Source organism: Felis catus, chromosome A3 (genome assembly GCF_018350175.1).
Source record: "Felis catus isolate Fca126 chromosome A3, F.catus_Fca126_mat1.0, whole genome shotgun sequence".
NCBI classification, from domain to species: Eukaryota; Metazoa; Chordata; class Mammalia; order Carnivora; family Felidae; genus Felis; species Felis catus.
In genome coordinates, this window is record NC_058370.1 from 44,921,446 (window position 1) to 44,942,097 (window position 20,652).

A 20,652-nucleotide genomic window follows, 5' to 3' on the forward strand; every position below is an offset into this window, starting at 1 on the left:
GTATGGCACAGCTCCACAGACTTTGGGATCCAGTGCACCCAGGTTGCTTAATTCCACATTAGCTCTGTGAGTGGGTGCAGGGACCTCCCCCTCTATGCTCTCCTGTGCTCCTGATTCATGGAATGGGGGATATCAGAGCTTCTTCCAACGGCTTGTGTGGGTCCCACATGAGTTACAGTGCTTGGTGCACTGGAGGTGCTCAATAAAGCTAGTCTCCTGCCGTTTAGAAATACAACATATAGAGCAAGGGTCAAAAGTAGATTACGTGTGTACTAAAACTCTTGGGTGAAACATTTATACCTAAGATGGCTTTATTTTCTCTGTTATATAAGTTTTAGAATTAGGGTTCCTTTCCTTAATGAGAGGGAAGTGACCCTGTGGGGAGGGGGGATGGTGGTGAGATGCTATGTTATACCCTTAGCTGGTGCAGTGGAAGAGGGCTCTAATTTTCCAGGAGATCAAAGTCTCAGACTACCCATTAGGCAATGACAGGTGTGGCTTCCTGTCATAGATGCCATTAAGAAAAACCAAAACCAGCCATGTGATGTTTAGGCTCCAGGTACTGGATTGGGTAAGGTGAAATGCTTAAGGTAAACATAGGTTGGTTTCGTCATATGTGTCTTTCCCCAAATTGTCTAAAGAAAGAAGATTTTAATAAGTTTGTATAGCCGTAGAAACATATATTTATATGCTGCTTTGACATTACAAAGTTCTGCTTCCCATTAATCTTCATTTAAGATTATAATCTGAGTCATCACCTCTCCGGGGTCAGGCAGCAGCTATAACAAACACTGCCATCCCCTGAGGCTCCACCTGCTTCATCCACGACAGATGCAAGTGAACAAGTAGAAGAAGGTACTCGCAACATTTGGAGGCAGACAGTAGGGTCCTTGGAAGCAGGGGGTGACCCATCCTTGACACCTCAGGAAAGAGCAGCCTCCTGACTGCCAATTACTAGTATTTATGTGAGCAGTATATTACAGCCCATGCCAAGAATCACATTCTATTCATATTTTGCTCTTTTCATTGACCTTATTAATTTGTTATTCATTGTCAACAGCTTCAGGGGTTTCCAAAATTCTCAAGTCATCCAGATTTAATCTGATTCAGTTAGAATGTTGCCTAATCTTACGGTAAACAACTTGTTGTTTGGGATAGTTATTCTCTTCAATGGAGATTTTCACAACATCTTGAGTAGACAAAATACAGGCAGAAGCTCCAGGTTTTGTCCCTCAATTTACTCCACCCTAGGCATCATGGCCTCCTTGCTATTCTTCATGCATGCCAGACCCTCTCCCAGGGCCTGGAAAGTTCTTTCAGCTCCTTCCTGTTGGGCCTGTTAGTCTGTGATGTTGAATGCGTGGTCTACACACGGTGCCGTGCTGCTTGAGGGCAGGGTTGTTCCATGAAGTCCTTTAGATTTGCTTCCCTACTCAACGCTTGGTGCAGGGGCAGCAGCAGCAACATCGCCTGGGAGCATGGCGGAAATGCCGAACTTCTGGCCTCACCCAGACCTCCTGAATCAGAGTGTGCAGTCAAATGAGACTCCGAGGGATTCACGTGTGCACGTTACAGATAGGGAAGCACTACCTTAAAACACAAGAGGAAGTTTTGTCTTCAGCACAGAAAGCAGGTTGCATGGACTCTAGCTAGAAGATGTCAAAGTAAAACCAACCAATGGTGGTTGAAAACCTGCCCTGTGTAAGGACTTGGAATAATAAATCATGGTTTAGGATGACACATTTCTGCCCAATGAATTAGGGCCCAGTATTCAGAACATGTAACAAGTTAGTGTATAATGTTTTACATATATGTATGTAAGATCCACCAGTGTAGCAATTCTGATATTAACACTAGATACATTTCAGCCACCCAGGAAGGAAATTTGGTGGTCGCTACAGATACTGAAACCAGGCAGCCTTATCTCTCAGCCTGTCCTGACTGTGTTACTACAGGAAAGAATAGTCATCTTGCAGTCCTGTCACCAGTAAAGACAAGTTCTGGTTAGGTATGAGGTATGATGTAGCGTCTACTTAGGACATTTCAGTCTAAGCCAAAACATCTCTAGGATGGAAATGCTAGAGATAGAAAGCAGACATGTAATTACAAATACTCTCTTTTTGAAAAACCAGGGACGTTTTGCCGTTCACCTTGAAGTTGCCTTATGCCATTTCAACAGCCAAGACGGAGGCTCAACTTGAAGAACTAGCCCAACTGGGACTAAGTAAGTGGGTCCCCCTGCCCAGGTCTCTCTTGGAATGAATCTATGGAACACAGTCAGTGTTAGGCTGGCTGATGATACATTGTTGAAAAATAATCCCTATCTCCATGGCAAAACTTGGCCCTGAATCACACCTGCTGAGATTCTTTTTTCTAAGTCAGACATTTTACTGACTCTCAGAGGGGAGCGCTCAGTTTATCTGGGTAACCCCCACACCTCCCCAGCAGCTCCCATCAATGAGTTTCAGCTACCCTAAGTGTCCCGGTCCTAATGGAACATAAACTTCTCAAATGGGTCATGTCTTTCCTTTCTGTGGCATCTTGCTGGGGAAAGGCTGTGCTTGACAGAAAAGGAAATAGCACAGTACATCTCACGTGCATGAGTTTTGTTCCAGAGAAACACACGGGCATTGACGGCATGTCTGTGCTTTGAGGAATTTGACCATGCAGACATCTAGACTAACATCTGTCTCACTTCCTCTCTTGTTCAATTTTGGTCCTGGTGTTCTGGGCCATGTCCCTTATCCTGCCATGCATCCTTGCCCTGGCCAGCTGGACACTTGCTTCCCCCTCCTGCCCCTTTGCCAATGCCCCTGAACACAATACCGTGCTTCTGGACAGTGGTTGATGATGGATCAGGATGTACAGTTCACCCAGTTTCACTTCCTCGTCCCATTGCCATGAGGAATTTGTGTGGGTTTAACTTTTGCCAAAAAAAAAAAAAAGTTTCCCCCCTAGATTGGAAGGGGAAATTCTCTTAAGATTTTAGGGCTTCAGTCTTCCAAAAGATTGACAACCAGGCCATAATATTTGAATGGAAATTTGAGATTCCGAAATGCAACTCCTGGGACTCCTGGAGCCTATGAGGAGCCTGGAGGGAGATTCAGATTCCCTTCTCAAACTTAGATTCTTTTGAAAGAATTGCTACATGTGTCTGAGGCCTGTCTGATGTGTCCCTTCTGAAAAGTTACGCCATCTCTTGCAATGGTGTTTCACACACCTTTTGGAGAAGGTTTAAAACTTTTCCCGAATTTCAGTTAATATAACCAGCTAGACTGTAAGCCTCTTGAAGACCTGTACCAAGTGTCAGTTTTCGCTGGTGACCTCCACCCACTTAACTCCTGGTGCTGTGGTCAGTGTGCAGAGTATACTTTGTGGCAGGCCTGAAGGACTGAAGTATCCTGGTCACCTTCCTGCACAGACAAATTTAAGAACACCTTGTTCCATGGCCACTGACCATAGAAGCAAATGATGTCCAATTAATATATACTCAATTTGTAACGGCCAATTTATACATTATTCATTTTGGGAAGAGACAGCACTTTGTAAAACTCTGTGCCTCATTTATTTGTTTTTCCAACAAATGTTTCTGGAGGATCTGCTATGTGGCAGGCCAGGCTCCACACTGAGGGGTCAAAGGTTAATAATGTCCATAGCTGCCCTCCCCCACTACCCAGGTTTATAGTCCATGTGGAAGCTAAGTGTACTATGCTTTATAAAGTCTACCAGTGGTGTCAGTAGAAGCCTAAGAAGGACCCAAAGGTGGTGGAAACCATTCCACCAAGACCCAAACTGGGCAATAGAAGTGCATATAAGGTGAGCCAATGAGTAATTTAAAAATTTCTAGTAGCTCTGTTAAAGACAATGAAAAAGACACAGGTGAAAATTAATTTTTATAATTTATTTTAGTTAAGTAATATATATGAAATGTCACTTCAACATAGAATCAATATACTTTACAAGTATTAATGAGATATTTTACATTCCTTTTTTTCATACTAAATGTTTGAATCCAGCCTGTGTTATCCTTATCTCTTTTGGGGCATTAAATTTTCATCAGAAACACACAATCTGTATTTAGAGCTGATTAAATTTATAGTTGAGAAACTGCATTCACATACCCAAGTTCCAAAACGATTGAACAGTTTTCCAGTGATTGAATTGCATGTCTGTTTTTAAACTTAAATGGACTGACGTGATTTACAATTGAAGCCCTCTGTCGCGTTGGCTCACTAGCCACAGGTGACCATTGGCTCTTGTGTTGGACGACACAGAGCAAAGAGGAGAGGAAGAGCAGGTGACTGGGCCACAATATCAAGCATGTTTATAACAGAGAGGGCAGGGCAAGGGCTCCCAACGTCAGCCTCCTCGCTGTCCGCCATGATCAGCCATTCTGGGCCCATAGGGGAAAAAAAATACATTTTAGGCAAACACCACAAGGCAGAGCTATAGAGAGAGAATAAACCTGTTCCAAATGGAAATTAGCAGCAGGTAACATTTATCACCACCACTGCCTCCCTGGATTCGTGCAGAAAACTGAGCCCCATGTGTAGGTGACATGGGCCATACAGACAGCTGTAGTAAGCCATGTGCACTGTGCCAAAGAGTGTTGGGTGTGTAAGCCACAGTGAGAAGGGCTAGGATTTGCAGAGTACGGGCAGCTAACCACTAAGATAAACGGTTGAACTTGCACTTAGCATTTGCATCGGCCTGCTGTCCCTTTTTTTTCTGCTGATGGGTTCCATGAGTGTATTTTTCCTCTGTTTGGGGTTTTAATGCTGAACGTGTAAAACCCTAAGCAGATTGTGTAACATCCCCCAGGCCCAGCTGCTGGTCCTGCCCATTAAAGGGGAACTGCCAGGTCCTCCACGGAGGGCACCTCCAGGAGAAGTAGATTGGGAAGGGTGGCTTGCTTTGCGAGGAGACTCAGTTTTTGTTAAGTGTGTCCCGGGAGCTCCGTGGTCCTTTCCAGGCTTACACTGTAACAATTCCAATTCTTTCTTTCCTTACCTGTGCAAAGGCTGGGCTGGCTTTGTATGTTGGCCAAGCCATTTCTCAAGGGCTTTGAAGGTGAAAAGCCCCTTGAGCCTTCCTGTGAGCCCACAGCTGGGCCTGGCAGCATTTCCACCCTTTCCAGTAAAGGGAATGCAGTCCAAGCAAAAAAGAAAAAGAAAAAAAACACTCAAGTGTGGCACCTCCCCCTTGAAAGACGTGTGTTGTCATGCAAGTGTGCTTTTTTTAATTTGTGAAGGAATGGCCCAAGAGTACTGTATTTACATTCTTGTGTTCACTGATAATGACTTTCAGATTTTTGGAGCTCTCCAGCTGACAACAAACCCCCAAACCCTCCACCTCCCCATAGGCCTCTCTCCTCAGACGGTGTTTGTCCTGCCTCTCGTCAGCTCTGCCTTATAAATGGAGTGCATTCTATAAAAACCAGGACGCCTTCGGAGCTGGAGTGCAGCCAGACCAACGGAGCCCTGTGTTTTATTAATCCTCTTTTCTTGAAAGTGCACAGCCAGGACCTCAGTGGAGGCCTGAAACGGCCCTGCACAAGGACTCCCAACGCGAATGGCACCGAGAGGCCTCGGTCCCCCCCACCCAGGCCCCCGCCACCCGCTATTAATAGTCTCCACACAAGCCCTCAGCTGTCCAGGACTGAAACCCAGGCGAGCATGCCAGAAACAGTCAACCATAACAAACATGGGAACGTAGCTCTGCTTGGAACGAAACCAACCCCCATCCCTCCACCCCGGCTGAAGAAGCAGGCTTCTTTTCTCGAGGCAGAAGGCAGCGCAAAGACCTTGACCGGCGGCCGGCCTCGTCCCGGCCAGGAGCGGGAGCCGGAGGAGCCGGGGCCGGGCACAGCTGGCGGGCCAGGTGGGGCCCCGCCTGCGGAGCCTCCGGAGGATTGCACAAGGGCCGCCGGCCCTGAATCACGGCCCCCGTGGCATGGAGGCAGACAGAGGCTGAGCGACATGAGCATTTCCACTTCCTCCTCCGACTCGCTGGAGTTCGACCGCAGCATGCCCCTGTTTGGCTACGAGGCGGACACCAACAGCAGCCTGGAGGACTGCGAAGAGGAGAGCGACCAGGAGACCATGGCCCCCCCTGTCAAGTCCAAAAAGAAGAGGAACAGCTCCTTCGTGCTGCCCAAGCTCGTCAAGTCCCAGCTGCGCAAGATGAGCGGGGTGTTCAGCTCCTTCATGACCCCCGAGAAGCGCATGGTCAGGAGGATCGCCGAGCTGTCCCGGGACAAGTGCACCTATTTCGGCTGCCTGGTGCAGGACTACGTGAGCTTTCTGCAGGAGAACAAGGAGTGCCACGTGTCCAGCACGGACATGCTGCAGACCATCCGGCAGTTCATGACCCAGGTGAAGAACTATCTGTCTCAGAGCTCAGAGCTGGACCCCCCCATCGAGTCGCTGATCCCGGAAGACCAAATCGGTAAGTCCCCACTTTGCCTTTTTTTTTCTTTTTAAACATAAAAACTACTGTAACCTCACAGGACACTGTGTCCAATGGCAGTGATCTTGGATGAAGTTTTCTCTGGAGTTCAAAACAACACACTCCACCCCCTCTACCCATTTGAATGGGACCTGAGCTTCTCAAAGCAGACCTCACCTTATACCTGACTCCTGCTACCTGCCTGCTAGTTTTCAAGGAGCCCCTGATGGGAACCTCAGAGAGGTTCTGCTCAGGGGTAGAATTTGCCTTCCGAGGGTTCGATTGCCCACCTGGTCTTGTGCTGTGTGTGCTGAGTGTTTCCTGAAAGGGCATCTCTGCAGGCAGTGCATGCCTGGAAAGGTATGTGTGCTGTCTTCTGAGAGAGTGTTTTTTTCTGCTTTGTTTGGGTAGTACACTTTTCATTGAGGTACAGTGTATGTTCAGAAGAGTGCAGACATCACGGGTGTGCAGCTGGAGGAGTGTCCACAGTGAACACACCTTGTGACAAGTGAGAGCTCAGTAAGCACGACAGAACCCACAACCAGAAGCCCTCCTGGGACCACCACCCTGTCACCCTTCTCCCAAAAGGGTAACCGCCTTGCTGGCTTCTGATGCCAGCGAATTCCTTAAGTGACACGGTTTGGGAGTAACTTAAAAAAAAAAAAAAAAGACAAGTTTGTGTACCTTTCAAATAAGTAACATATTTGGAGGTCACATGAAAGGTGTTTTCTCCGAAGTCAAGGGGAAATATTTTCAGCCCTCATCGAAGGGCTGAATTGTTAATAGTTACTTTGGCCAAGAAAAATTTGAATTTGGCAAGGCATCTTTTTTCCAGGGTAAGAGTGTTGCAAGGATTTTTTTTTTCTTTATTAATTTCAGAAGATTCTTTCTAAAGGGCTAATTTCAGTGTGGCTCGTTCACTGGGCAGCCACAGCCGAAAGAGCTACCAAATTATTTCCAGGCAGTTCATAAAGCTAAACCCAGATTTCTTCTTTCTGATTGGGTCTGTTTGTTGAAAGTAGTAAACAGTATGTGGTAGAGAGTGTACTCTCTCTCTGTCTCTGTCTCTGTCTCTGTCTCTGTCTCTTTCTCCTTTAAGTGAGTTTCAGCAGCTCTTTGATTTTCTCACAAAGGAATCAAAGCCTTGTTTGTTTTCTCGGGGTTTGAGCCTGGTTGATGGGGCGGGGTTAGAGCTGGGTGTTGCTGAGGAGAGAGTCTGGAAGGAATGTGCCCTTGTGGTGTGCTTGGAACTGAAAAAGGTTTCTAGGGGAAGGCAGAATAGCCACCCAGGCCATCCTGTCCCATCCCACCAGAGCCCACCTCTCAGGGGAGACCAGTTCAGATGCAATATTAACAGGGACTCTGAACCTTCATGAGAAGCTTCCTCTGGGGGTGTCCGGTGGGGGGAGCCAGGCAGGCGCTGATGTCAGCCCTGAGTTATGTGGCCCCAGCGCCAACCAGCCCACAGAGACAAGGCTCCCCAGGGAACAAGGGCCATCCCTTCCTTCCCTTCCTCTCTTTCCTTCCCCGCTGAGATTGTAAGCACCAACCAAAGTACTGGTCCCCAGTGGCTTCTTTTGAAGTGAAGTTCGGATATGATATTTGCTCCCAGAGCACAAGCGTTCATTTTCTCCAAAAACAAACATACACTTTGCTGCTCTGGACAGATGCAGCTTTTAATTTAAAATCTAAAGTCATGACAAGAAGGGATGTTGACATCTATGGAGGCTCTAATAGGAGCCAGGATTCTGTCCAAGTGATGTAAGCGTGTCCTGACCTCGCCCTGGTGAAACAGGCACCAGCATCCCCTGTGGAGTGGAGAATGCAGGACTTTGCCAGGTGGAGCCCTTTGTCCCAGGGGCCACACCAGCTAGTAACCAGCAGGTGCAGCATTTGGAAGAGTAGGCTAGCCCTTTGTTGAGGCAGCTCAGATTAAAATTTTGTATGGAGGTGTGGGTGTCGCCAACTAAGCATTGCCCCACTTTTTTATTGGCTTGTTTGCTTTGGTTTTTTAAACTTTTGCATTAAAGCAGGAACTTCATCACATGTTGCTTCCCCAATGAAAGCATCATTCAGTTTTGAAAGTACAATAAATGTGTTGTTGGGCTTTTAAAATTAAGAGAAAGGTAAACCAGAGCAGAGGTTAACCTGAGAAACTCAACACTAGTTCAAATGCAGAGAAAGAGGTGACCCTAAGGATCAGAAAACTGATCCCTTTAAATGTGTAAGTTACTAGTTTAGGACTCTGACAAAAAAGTGGACTTATCTAATTGTCTGTTTTACATAGTCATAAATGAAGTGCTCATTGGTTTACTATAGACTTGTTAATATAATCACTCCTTTGAGCCTTGTAACCAAATCAAGGTTGGTACATTTATGTAGATATTGTTCATGTTTTGCAAATTCAAGAGCAGAGGCCATGATGTAAAAAGTGACTTGTAGTGACTGCTGGTAAGTAGAGTAGCTTGGATTCAACCCAGATCTTTCCTCCATTGTTTGCTTATTCTCACCATATCTCACTTTCTGGAGGGAAGTAATTCTATTTTAATGTATTCACTCCAAATGGATTCACTTTGAATGCCATCTCTGGGATACCAAGCCTCATGATTGTTCTGAACAGGTGTCTACTAACACTCCTAAGGCTTTTCAAGAATGCCAGTCTGGTCCTGTCCTCCTTTCCCACAACTTCTGAAGATGATAGCTCTGAACTAGGAGGTGAGAATTTACATTTAAAACCTGCATTTACAGAATGACCATCCCAGAATCAAGGAAGCTGGAGGAGGCATTTCACTGGCTTAACCCATGTAGAATTAGAGCTGTCGTTCATATGTGAAAAATGACCATACGAATGCATGCGTGTATACACGTAGTATATGCAGATGTTGCTAATCTCTCTTCTTCAGAGAGTGGTTCTTCAGTTGCCTAGAGAAAAGCCAAGGAAGACACTAAGTAACTCTCACCCAGTGCCACTTTATCCATATATTCTTGTCCCAACCCTTTAAGTCAGCACTTTCTAGATAAGGATAAAATGATACATAAGTCAGTCTCAAAACACACACACACACACACACACACACAAAACCTGCCACTCCAAATGCTTGTGTCCTATTATGGAAAAGTTGCATCCTGTTTAGACTACTCTTTAAAGTTCTCTCACCCAAAAGCCCTGACTTGTAGAGGTTCTTGGATAAATATTGGTTGATTGACATCAGCTTTGCTCTCCTGGTTGGAGAACGAAGCCAATGAGGGGGAGACGTGGTGGCCTCCGAGGGAAGTCAGGTCTCTGTTCATTCCAGGGCCACATATGGTTTCCCTTCTGGATAGCTCTCCACTCACCCTCACTCCCCCACCCCCACAAAGCGGTACATGAAAGGACAAACAGATGCTTTAACAAAAAGTGCACATAGTTTCAGGTCTTACTAGAAAGCCCTGGGATAAGTAACTTCATTGACAGTGAGATATACTCATTACTGGTGTGTCAAGTGTAGATAGGGTATGACATTACTCATTACTCCAACATGTGTTCCTCATTGGTGAGCTCCCACATGGTACCACTCTTGCTTCAGTCGTTTTCAACCAATGGGAGAGATTAGTTCAGAATTTCTGATCGTGAAATCTCCACTCTGCAGAACTTGTTGCATTTTTGTGGTTAGCATTTTGATTTTATTCAAGTAAAAGAACTTTTATATCTGATTTGACGTTAATCTTGGGAAAGCCCTCTGTTTTCAAGTTTTGTGTCAAGAAAAACAAAGTTTGTCCAACTCCAAAAATCTCAGTAATCCCAAATTTGTTATTTCATTCAAACAACCCACCACCAACTGTCAACAACAAAAACACCCCAGGTGTTTGTATTCCTAAGTCAATAACAAAAAAAACAGGACAATAATGGTTATGCTTTATTTAATTGCTATATAGTAAAACATGCATTTTCTCTAAAGAGCATTTTAATTGTTTGAAGAAAAAATATCTTTAAATTCAATTTATATTCATGTGATTTTTTTAAATAGAGAAACAATAGTGAAAAGTGAGCATAGCAGAATAAGAAAGGGGGTTTGAAGTAACTCTCTAGGAGTTAAACAATTACAACTACTTTGCTTCATGAATCTGTCTCAAGCTTCAATATCTAGTGTGATTTGTTTTTTAATTTTTATTTTGTTTAATTATTTATTTTGAGAGAGACAGAGATAGTGAGTGGGGAGGGGCAGAGAGAGAGAGAGAGAGAGAGAGAGAGAGAATCCCAAGCAGGCTCCACACTGTCAGTGCAGAGCCTGATGTGAGACTTGAACTCATGAACCATGAGGTCATGACCTGAGCTGAAACCAAGAGTTGGATGCTTAACCAACTGAGCCACCCAGGTGCCTCTTGTTTTTTTAATTTTTAATTCACAGTTTGGTTCAAGCCCTTGAGTTATTATCTGCTGTTTTTAATTTTTTAATTTTAATTCTTATGCTTTTATTTTAGAGAGGGAAAGCACAAGTGAGGGAGAGGGGCAAAGGAAGAGAGAGAGAATCCTAAGCAGGCTCCCCCCTTATCATGGAGCCAGATGCGATGCTCAATCCCACCACCCTGGGATCATGACCTGAGTCAAAGTCAAGAACCAGATGCTCAGCTGACAGAGCCACCCAGGTGCCCCTCTTTTTCAGTTGAAGAGCCACCAGAGTGGCATATTGATGCCAAGTTGATTAGAACCTCAAGTCTGACTTCTGATCTAGACCATGTGACCATATCTCCTGCATGGAGTGAATGTCCTTGCACATTTAGCAAAGGGTAGAGAGAAAGGAGAAAGATTGACCTCTTGCAACATGTAAAAAGAATGTATTAGTTTTGAAAATTAGTTTAAATGTAAGACCCCAGCAGGAAGTACCTCTTTTTTCCATGGGGCATATTTTGTTGTACATTTTTTACCCTAGGGCATCGAAAATTGGGTTAATTATATCAACTAAGAGAAGGGTCACAACTCTGGAGTTAAGGATCTGTGTCAGGAGTCTCCAACTCCATAATACTCTGTGCAGGGGTACTGATAGCTCAGTAATTCCCACCGTTAGCAACATGGGAACTGAGATGGCATCACAAAATAAGGTTCATGGAGATGTCTGTGCTGGAGTGTTTTCTGACTATGTCCTGAGAATCTTCTAGAGAGAGATCAGTACTTCCCAGGCAGGAAACATCACCAGGCAAAAGAATCTTACAGTAATTGAGTGCATGAACAAGGGGACACTTGAGAGGCTACATTGATTGAAATGGAGGCATCAGAATCTTTGAGGCTTGGACATGTCTTCCACTACTCCACTCCCACCAACAGGATGCCCTGATTGGCTGTCTTACTATGTAGACTGAGCCCTCACCATCCGGGGACCCACCCCCAGGCTAGCGTCGCTTACCCAGTCTGTCTACAGGGAACAGGCCAGTACAGTAGCACACTCCACCTTACCTCTCAGAGGACGGTGTCCACTTTGGAGACTCTTACTTACCGTCCAAGCCCTGGGGCTTCTTTTTAGAAACCAGAACTCATAGCCTGCCTCCTTTTGTCAAGGCCAAGAGTATGTGTTAAATGCATACTGTGTTTTTAATAGAAGCAAGTGAAAGTCCCCCTAATCCCTCGCCGGTGTGTGGTTCTTGAGGGTTTATGGAGCACTTTTATGCAGAGAATCCCCTTAAATCCCCTTAATGCCTTGGGGTCCCATTTATTAACCTCATTTTTAGAGATGAGGAAACAAAAGCTTAGCAAGGTCAAGCAGGGGTACAAGTGGGAGTGAACCAACTCATCTGGAGAGCTTTTCACACCACCCAGGGTGGCTACACTGCCTTTTGGGGCCATTTTATGAGGAGAGAAGAAGACCACAGTGGTGAAGTCACCCTACTAGGGGGTGCCTGCTCTCTACAAGACTTACCCTAGATCAAGTTCTGCTCTGTAAAATTAAATGCCAGCCCTTCCCTTCCCTCCATACTCTATTCTGCAGGAGCAGGACACTAAGCACTGTCCACACCCAAGGGATGAGGTTAGAATTCAGCTCTACCTCCCCAAGGCCAGAGGAGCTGCATCAATTATTTAGAATTTTTTAGTAAGGAAGATTGGGCTCTTCTCCACTGCGTTTGTTTTTGCTGGCCCTTTACTAGAAGGTACCGAAATCAGTCGGACAGATTCTATGCATAAACCATTACCTATATTTTTGCATAATGCCTTTCCTTGAAGCCCATCAAAATGAACAAACACCTGGGGCACCTGGGTGGCTCAGTCGGTTGAGCGTCCAACTTCGGCTCAGGTCATGATCTCGTGGTTCGTGAGTTTGAGCCCCACATCCGTCTCTGTGCTGACAGCTCAGAGCCTGGAGCCTGCTTCGGATTCTGTGTCTCCTCTCTATGCTCCTCCCCTGCTCACACCCTGTCTCTCTCTCAAGAATAAATAAAGAAAAAAAATTTTTCTTTTTTTTAAAAATGAACAAAAACCTAAGTGAATCACCACCCCAGAGCTTGCCATCTTTATTTTGGTGCCATCTCTGCTGGGCTGGGGGGACCTTCCTGTAAATGATAAAACATCCTTTATTATTTATTGTTTATGGGCTGAAGCATGCATTGCTCACATATGTAAAGCAAACCCAGATTAGAGAACACCCCTGCAGGGCAAGAGGAGACCCCTGCAGGGATGGGGCTGGCTGCCCCACACCTGGGAGATGGCTTCATTGCCAGAGTCACGCTTCCTATATTCTGCAGGGCTAAGGAGAAAAGAAGCATAATTTTCATGTAGCCACCCAAAGGAAGGGTGAATTCAATTCAATTCAGTGAATTCAATTCAATTCAGAAGTCACTTTTGGAGTACCTGCTACCTGTGGGCCTCTAGCTAGGGACTGCAGCTGGCTCACCTGACAACCAACCGTCAGGTCTGGTGTTCACAGGAGAGAGGTCTAGTTTGCTCTATGCCACAGTAGAGGCAACAGAGAACTCCAAGGACCCAGGGTGTGGGGAGGAGGTGGACAGGCAAGGCTGCACGGGAATCCATCCATGTTGGGAAAGGCGAGGAGCCCACCGGCCACAGGGAACAGCATGTGGAGAGGCACAGAGGCACAGAGGGCTGCAATACTGTTGTCTTCAGTGAGAACATGGAACGAAGAAGGGAGGGCAAAGCAGGGGCGCTCCCACGGAAGCTGCCTGAGTCTTTAAGGTGGTGAAAAGCATTTTAGAAAACTCATCCCAAGCAGGGTAAGAGTCAAACTCTTTAACAATCTCTGGAGCCCAAGTATCAACCAATCGAATCAGACCTGTCCATAAACACCTGTAGGCCAGTGTGACAAGCTAGGATGTCAGAGACCTGGATAGACAGACGCAGAGTAGGGACAGCAGTGTGACACAGGCCTTCACAATTAGTAGACCAGAACCTGTCAGCAATGAACCAAATCCACCCTTCATCCCTCATGATTCCTCATCTGAAATGGGGCTGTGGGGGCTCTCCACCTCTCACTTCCTCTTGCTCCGAAAGACATACCACTGCCCAAGATGTTCAGCTTATCTGTGAGTTTGAGCTGTTAGGTGGGGACACAGTGGGGCTGTGACAAAACACCAGCAAATTTGGGGCAGGAAAACCCAGGGGCTTCAGATCTTCTGCCTTTGTACCAATGGGTGGGAGGGTCTGAGGAAAAGTAAGAAGGCACAAGAGAGAGAAAGATGTACAGGAAACCAGGCAGCTTCTCAATTAATTTATCAAAGCACTTTTGGTTCTCATTTCAAACCAAGTAAACCACAGTTAACACAGAAGAAAAAAAACCGACATGGGCACGAATCGCTAAACCTGGTGTCCCTATTCCAAGGCCACATTCAAAAGGAAAGAGGGAGCCAATGATTCTTGCCCATTTATGAGGTGACAGGTGCATATGAAATGCTCACCTAGTGGGATCTCACTTTATCCTCACAACAATCCCACTGGGAGGCTGTGAGTGATCCCATTTTGCAGATGAGGAAGCTGAGGCCCTGAAAGGTCACCTTCTTCTCTCAAGGTCACAAAGTAGAAATGGCTCATTTGGACTTCACATGTAACCCAAGAGACACTTGAACACCAGGTGGTCTGCTTTTTATGAGTAGTTTGTACAGAGGATTAGCAAAGTTCTCTTGTGGCTATGGGGCATCATATCCCAGCTCTGCTAAGACAGGATGGATAAATTTCTCAGCCGAAAGGCAGAAGGCATGTGGTGGTTCAGAGCACATGCTCAGGCTGGACTATTGGGTTTGAAGTCCCAGCTCTGCTGCTGCTGAGCTGTGCATACTTGATCATATGTCTTAACATCTCTGTGCCTCTGTTTCTTCATATGTAACATGAACCAGACATCACTCTGCCTGCCCCACTGACACTCACTTACCTGTTTGATTTCCAACTCCTGGTGCCTGTGACATTTTGCCTGACACTTTCTCATGCCACCAGAGCCCTTGTCCAGGGCAGTTGGAAAGACTGGGAAATTAATGCCCTCTCTGCTGTCCAGGAGCCTGATAGGAACAGGTGTATAAATACCCCAGCTGCCTCCCCTCTGGTGGGACAGCCCTGAGGCTTGCTCTACACCATGCCTTGGACTTCCAGCAGGGTTGAGCTGGTGGAGCTCCAGCTGCCCCCAGTAATAACTGGATTACAATTACTAATAAAGCACATAATGTTGGCTGCCTCCTCTCCCATCTCATTCCCCTTGTCTGCTGCCAGTGCTTCCTGGGCTCACCTCCCAGATGAACCACTCATACTTGAGTCCTTGTCTCAAGGTTGGCTTCTGGGAGAACCCAAGCTAAAACAAATATGGATTCTATACTCATTTCAGCCAAACAGTTGTTTAAATCCATAGGAAGTGCGTAACAGTGCTTGGAACACTCCAGCACCCGGTCAATGTCAGCTCTAATCTTTAATCCAATTAAACAGTCAAAGGAAGATATGTTAGCACATAAAGAAAATATCAAACTCGTCTTGCCGTTCTCGATGGAGGGAGGCCCGTTGTGCCACCTGGCTTGTTGGCAACAGCGACAGGCTTGCATTTCATCCCCACGACTCTGGGAGAGTCATTTGACTTCTAAGCCACCTGTGCATCTGCACGATGAGGGTGTCACTGGCTCCTGATTCTTGGGGCTGGGATGGGGGTTAACATTACAACAGGGACACACATAGAGCCCCCTGGGAATAAGAACAGCACAGAGGAAACTCGGCACACTTTGGCAATTATGTATGTGTAACTTCACAATTTGAGATTTCAAACATTAGCTTCTCTTTCTGTCACTTTCCTTTTAAAGAAATAAATAATCAGAATGCTAGAAACCAAGTAAACCAAGAGGCCATGTGACCTCATCTTCTATCTTTGTCAACTAACTATAGGTTGCAACCTATTTTGTTTAGATTCTGGGTACTGTTAGAATCCCCCAGAGAATGTCAGTTATTATTTTGTTTTGTTTTGGCCATCACTCAGGGTGCTAGTTCCGTCTTGCCTCCCATGGGCAGTGATTTGGATGGCAATTCAGAAGTTCGAGTCAATGGCAGAGAGGTGAACCAATTTGGCCAAAGTTGCTTAGAAAGATAGAGCCGGGCTGGCTGCCAGGCTTCATGTTCCTAGTGTTCTTTCTAAGACATGTGCCTTCTCTGGACTTTACCTTAACCTCCCAGACTCTCACTTCCCCTTAGGCAGCAGTGGGTAAGCAGAAAGTACTCAAACCAAGCTGATGCATGAGCCAGTCTTGTGATGGTTCCCTGTCTGATCTCTGGCCTTCTCTGGAATCTGTGCTGTTGGTCAGAGTGAAGCAACAGAGACAGGGCTTCTGTCTTCCATTCCTAATAGAGGAGTGATCGCTTCACAGCTCTAGAGGCTAACACATTGAATGCTTCCTATAAATGACTGCATCAGCTCACCCTAAGGCAAGGAGTATCTAAGCCCCTGCCATTCTCTTTACCATTTCCCGCTTGTGCCTGAGCTTTGGGAACAATTGAAAGGATCTGTCTATAAATATTTTCCAAAAATTTGCTTCCAGTTTTGATCATTCACCTAACAATTGGTTTTGAATATTCAAAACATTGTAGCTCAAACAGTTCTCTAGTATTGTTGTTTATATGCTCGTTTCTTCGCTTGTGGATACATGCAACTGACATAACCAGATCCCTTGGGTTCAAATCTTGGCTCCCTTTCTTGCTAGCTATGTGGGATTGAGCTCTTTGGGTTTGTTTCCTGATATATAAAATGAACAAATAATAGTCCTGCCTCCATGAGGTTTGTTTGAACATTTGAAAAGTCAGTGCATATGAGGTATCTTAGAATAGTATCATTTGTTCTTATGGTTTAAGAGAGTTTGTTTTCTTGGATCTTAAACAACCACAGACAGTAGAAAACAACAGATAGTAGTAATTTATGAGAGATGTTACCAATCTGTTCTTTCCTTTTTAAAATTTTTTTTATTTTTGAGCTAACCATATTCTGTAAGATTTTCTGTTCCTTTTGTTTTCCCAAATCATTTTTCCCTCTTGTTTTGTGAACAGAACCTGTTACCCGTTGGACGCCAGTGGGTTCCAAGTCTCATTTGGACTTTATTTTTTCTATTCTTTATGCTTGTTAAGGATTTCAGGAGGGTGGGAGTTAGGAGTAAAGTCCTGGAAAAGAATGCAAAGAGACCAGTCTGATTTCTAAACTATGCCGCCAGGGACGCCTGGGTGGCGCGGTCGGTTAAGCGTCTGACTTCAGCCAGGTCACGATCTCGCGGTCCATGAGTTCGAGCCCCGCGTCAGGCTCTGGGCTGATGGCTTGGAGCCTGGAGCCTGTTTCCGATTCTGTGTCTCCCTCTCTCTCTGCCCCTCCCCCGTTCATGCTCTGTCTCTCTCTGTCCCAAAAATAAATAAAAAACGTTGAAAAAAATAAAATAAACTATGGCCGCTAAAAAATGTACTTAAAAAAAAAAACTAAAATAAACTATGGCCGCTAAAAAATGTACTTAAAAAAAAAACTAACATTGGTCTTTTTTTTTTTTTTATCTTTTCATTTTGGATTTTAAGAGAATGGGCACTTGGCAATGAATCCCAGGTTTCAAGCCTCCTAACAAAAGATTTCTGCAGCATCATTTATTCCTAAGGGTGGGAGTCTGTGGCACAAAGACCAGTGTCTCTTCCTTGGTGGCAAGGATGAGTTGCATAAGGGTCCCTCTCAGCTCACTGGTAATGGTATTTCTGCTGTTGTCCCCCAGGAACAGCACAGAATCTTGTGTAGATGATTCGTGTTAATGCTCTGCCTCAGAGATGACCAGGCTCACCCTGAAGTTAGAAGTTGCCCTTGGGGTTCAAGGTGAAAATCTCAGGCTGGTCTCCAGTTGTTTTCCATTGGCTTGACTTAAACATGGTTACTGTAACTTACATTCATAAAATGTGTAAATCTTACATGCTCAGCTCAACAGATTTTCACGTATGAGCTCATACATGTAGTCTCCACCCAGATCCAGAAACAGAACATTTCCATTCCCCTAGAGGGTCCCCCCACAGCTTCATTTATTCCTAGGAGTAATTGCCATCCTGACTTCTGTCATCATAGATGCATTGTGCCTGCTTCTGAACTTTATATAAGTGAAATGCTAAAGGAGATACTGTTTTATGCCTGGCTTCTTTCACACAGCATCGTATCTATGAGATTCATCCAGTTGCGTCTGGAGCTGCAGTGTGTTCTTTTTCATGGAGTGAAATCTCCCGTTTCTGAATTCCATTTTCTGGATTCCACTGTATGAATATATCCTGGTCTCCATTCCGTTGGGATGGGCTTTTGGATGGTCTCCAATTTGAGGCTGTTATGAATCATACCTCTATCCATATTCATGTACTGTCCCAATTAATGATTGGCAGGACTTCTGCCCCCATTGGTGACCTCATTCTAACAAAGTGGTGGTCACTTATAACCATGAATGGAGCTTGTGTAACCTTTAGACAGAGAGGATTAAACTGGTGAATGTTTATAAAGCACCTTGAACTTTAGAATTAAGAGGCCATTTACTTTGGAAAGCAATGTGATTGTTGAAAACAGTTGTGCAGCCTCAAGCAAGCCATTAGACATCTCCAAATCTCTGCTTCCTCATTTGTAAAATAACATTAGTATTATGCAAAAATAAGAGAGTTGTTGTAAGAATTAGATGAGCTAATAAAATAAAGCACTTAGAGCCTAGCCCAACTGAATGCTTGGTGTGAATTGCTATTATCAGCTTTTCAACGTAATGGTCATTTAGGGTAAAGTCAAAGATGCTATTAGGTCACACAAGTTTATTAACACAGAATAACCAATGAAGACCAAGTAATTTGTTTCAATGCCAGATGTCAAGTAAAAACGTTCTGTTTTTCTTCTTACTTTATAAACTCTTTTGTTTCAATCTTGATTCCTATAGATATATAAAGCTCTACATTTAAACAAAGATCTCCTGGGGCGCCTGGGTGGTGCAGTTGGTTAAGCATCCGACTCTTGATCTGAGCTCAGGTCATGATCTCACAGTTTGTGAGTTTGAGCCCCACATCAGGCTGTGCACTGACAGTGCGGAGCCTGTTTGAGATTCTCTCTCCCTCTCTCTGTCCCTCCCCTGCTTGTGCTCTCTCTCTCTCAAAATAAATAAGCTTTTTTAAAAAAAATAAAATAAACAAAGATCTCCTGGATAGGATATGGACTTGGAGGAACAACAACAACAACAAACTTGGGCTCGGGAAGCAGCTCATTAACTTTATCATGAGCTCTAATTCTGTATGGGAAAATTGTGTTTGGTGTTCGTGCATCCGGCCTAGATTTCTAATAATAGGTGATAATTTGGATGCAGTGTGATTTGATCCAGTGTCAGGAATCCCCAACGCCAGAGAGAGAATGGTTTCCAATTTCATAAGGAAATTGGGCTTCCAAAATGGAATCACCTTAAAGTCTCATAAATGAAGTCTGGCTACCCAGGTGGCTTTGATGAGAATGTACCAACATTTGAGATTGGAAAACTGATGTTGCAAAAGCAGAGAGATTATTACTGTATAAATCATCTTTAGGCTGGATCTCCAGATTTATGGTCATTTTACTGTCAGCCAAGAAAGCGACTTCATTGGGCAACCATTCAAAGAGGGGGAAAATAACGCCTTCCACACCTAATGGTATTTCCAAACTCTGACCAGAAACACATTTCAGCGTTTTTAAAATTTTTATTTTGAAATCATGTCAGACATACAGAAAAGTTGCAAAAATAATGCAAAGAAATCATGTCTACCCTTTACTCTAATACCCTGCACGTTAGAGCCTTGTCACATGTTTGGTCTCCTTTCTCTTTGCTTACACACACATGCAGGCACACACATACACCCTCCCTTCCCCCGCTGAACCATTTCAGAGTTAGTTGCAGACATGGTATCCCTTTACCCCTGAATGCTCAGTGCATATTTCCTAAAAGCAGAGACATCTTGTTACAAAAATACAGTAAAATTAACACAGATTGAGTGTTCACAGTATTACCTAACCTGCAGATTTTATTCAGATCTCATCTGGTGTCCCACCAATGCTCTTTATAGCAGACAAAGAATTTTTGGTCCAGGGGTGCCTGGGTGGCTCAGTCGGCTGAGCGTCCGACTTCGGCTCGGGTCATGATCTTGCAGTTGACGAGTTAGAGCCCCGAGTCGGGCTCTGTGCTGACAGCTCAGAGCCTGGAGCCTACTTCTGATTCTGTGTCTCCCTGCCTCTCCCCCGCTCATGCTCTGTCTCTCTCTGTCTCAAAAATAAAGATAAACACTGAAAATAATTTAAAGAATTTTTGGTCCAGAATTCAATCTAAGATTACACATGTATTTAGGTGAATTTATTTCCTCAGGAAATATTTTGAGAAATCTTGAATCTTTCCTTTTATTGTATTGTATTGTATTGTATTTTTATTTTATTTTATTTTTATTTGCGAGAGAGAGCAAGTGGGGGAGAGGGGCAGAGGGAACGAGAGAGAATCTTAAGCAGGTTCCATGTTCAGCATGGAGCCTGATGTGGGGCTCGATCCCACGATCCTGGGATCATGACCTGAGCCAAAATCAAGAGTCAGACGCTCAACCAACTGAGCCACTCAAGCGCCCCTTGAATCTTCCCTATTAGCAAATCTGTCCTTTAAAATAACGTATTTACTAACCTGTCAACTGGATTATCAGTGGAGGACTGGGTCAAAAGAATGTCTTCTTGAATATTCACCTGTGCTCATGGAGGAGGAGTGTAAAAGTGGTTAAAA

The 20,652-nt window shown here is 44.7% G+C and overlaps 1 protein-coding gene across 9 annotated transcripts in view; it reads left to right on the forward strand.

Moving 5' to 3' along the window:
• Positions 1 to 20,652, forward strand: part of RIN2 (Ras and Rab interactor 2) — a 224,041-nt gene that overhangs the window by 190,475 nt on the left and 12,914 nt on the right. For all 9 annotated transcript variants that reach the window (XM_006929986.5, XM_019826878.2, XM_019826879.3 and 6 more), the window contains 2 exons: positions 2,133 to 2,224; positions 5,308 to 6,447. In XM_006929986.5, coding sequence (XP_006930048.2) covers positions 2,133 to 2,224; positions 5,308 to 6,447 — 1,232 coding nt within the window. The remainder of the gene's footprint in view (positions 1 to 2,132; positions 2,225 to 5,307; positions 6,448 to 20,652) is intronic.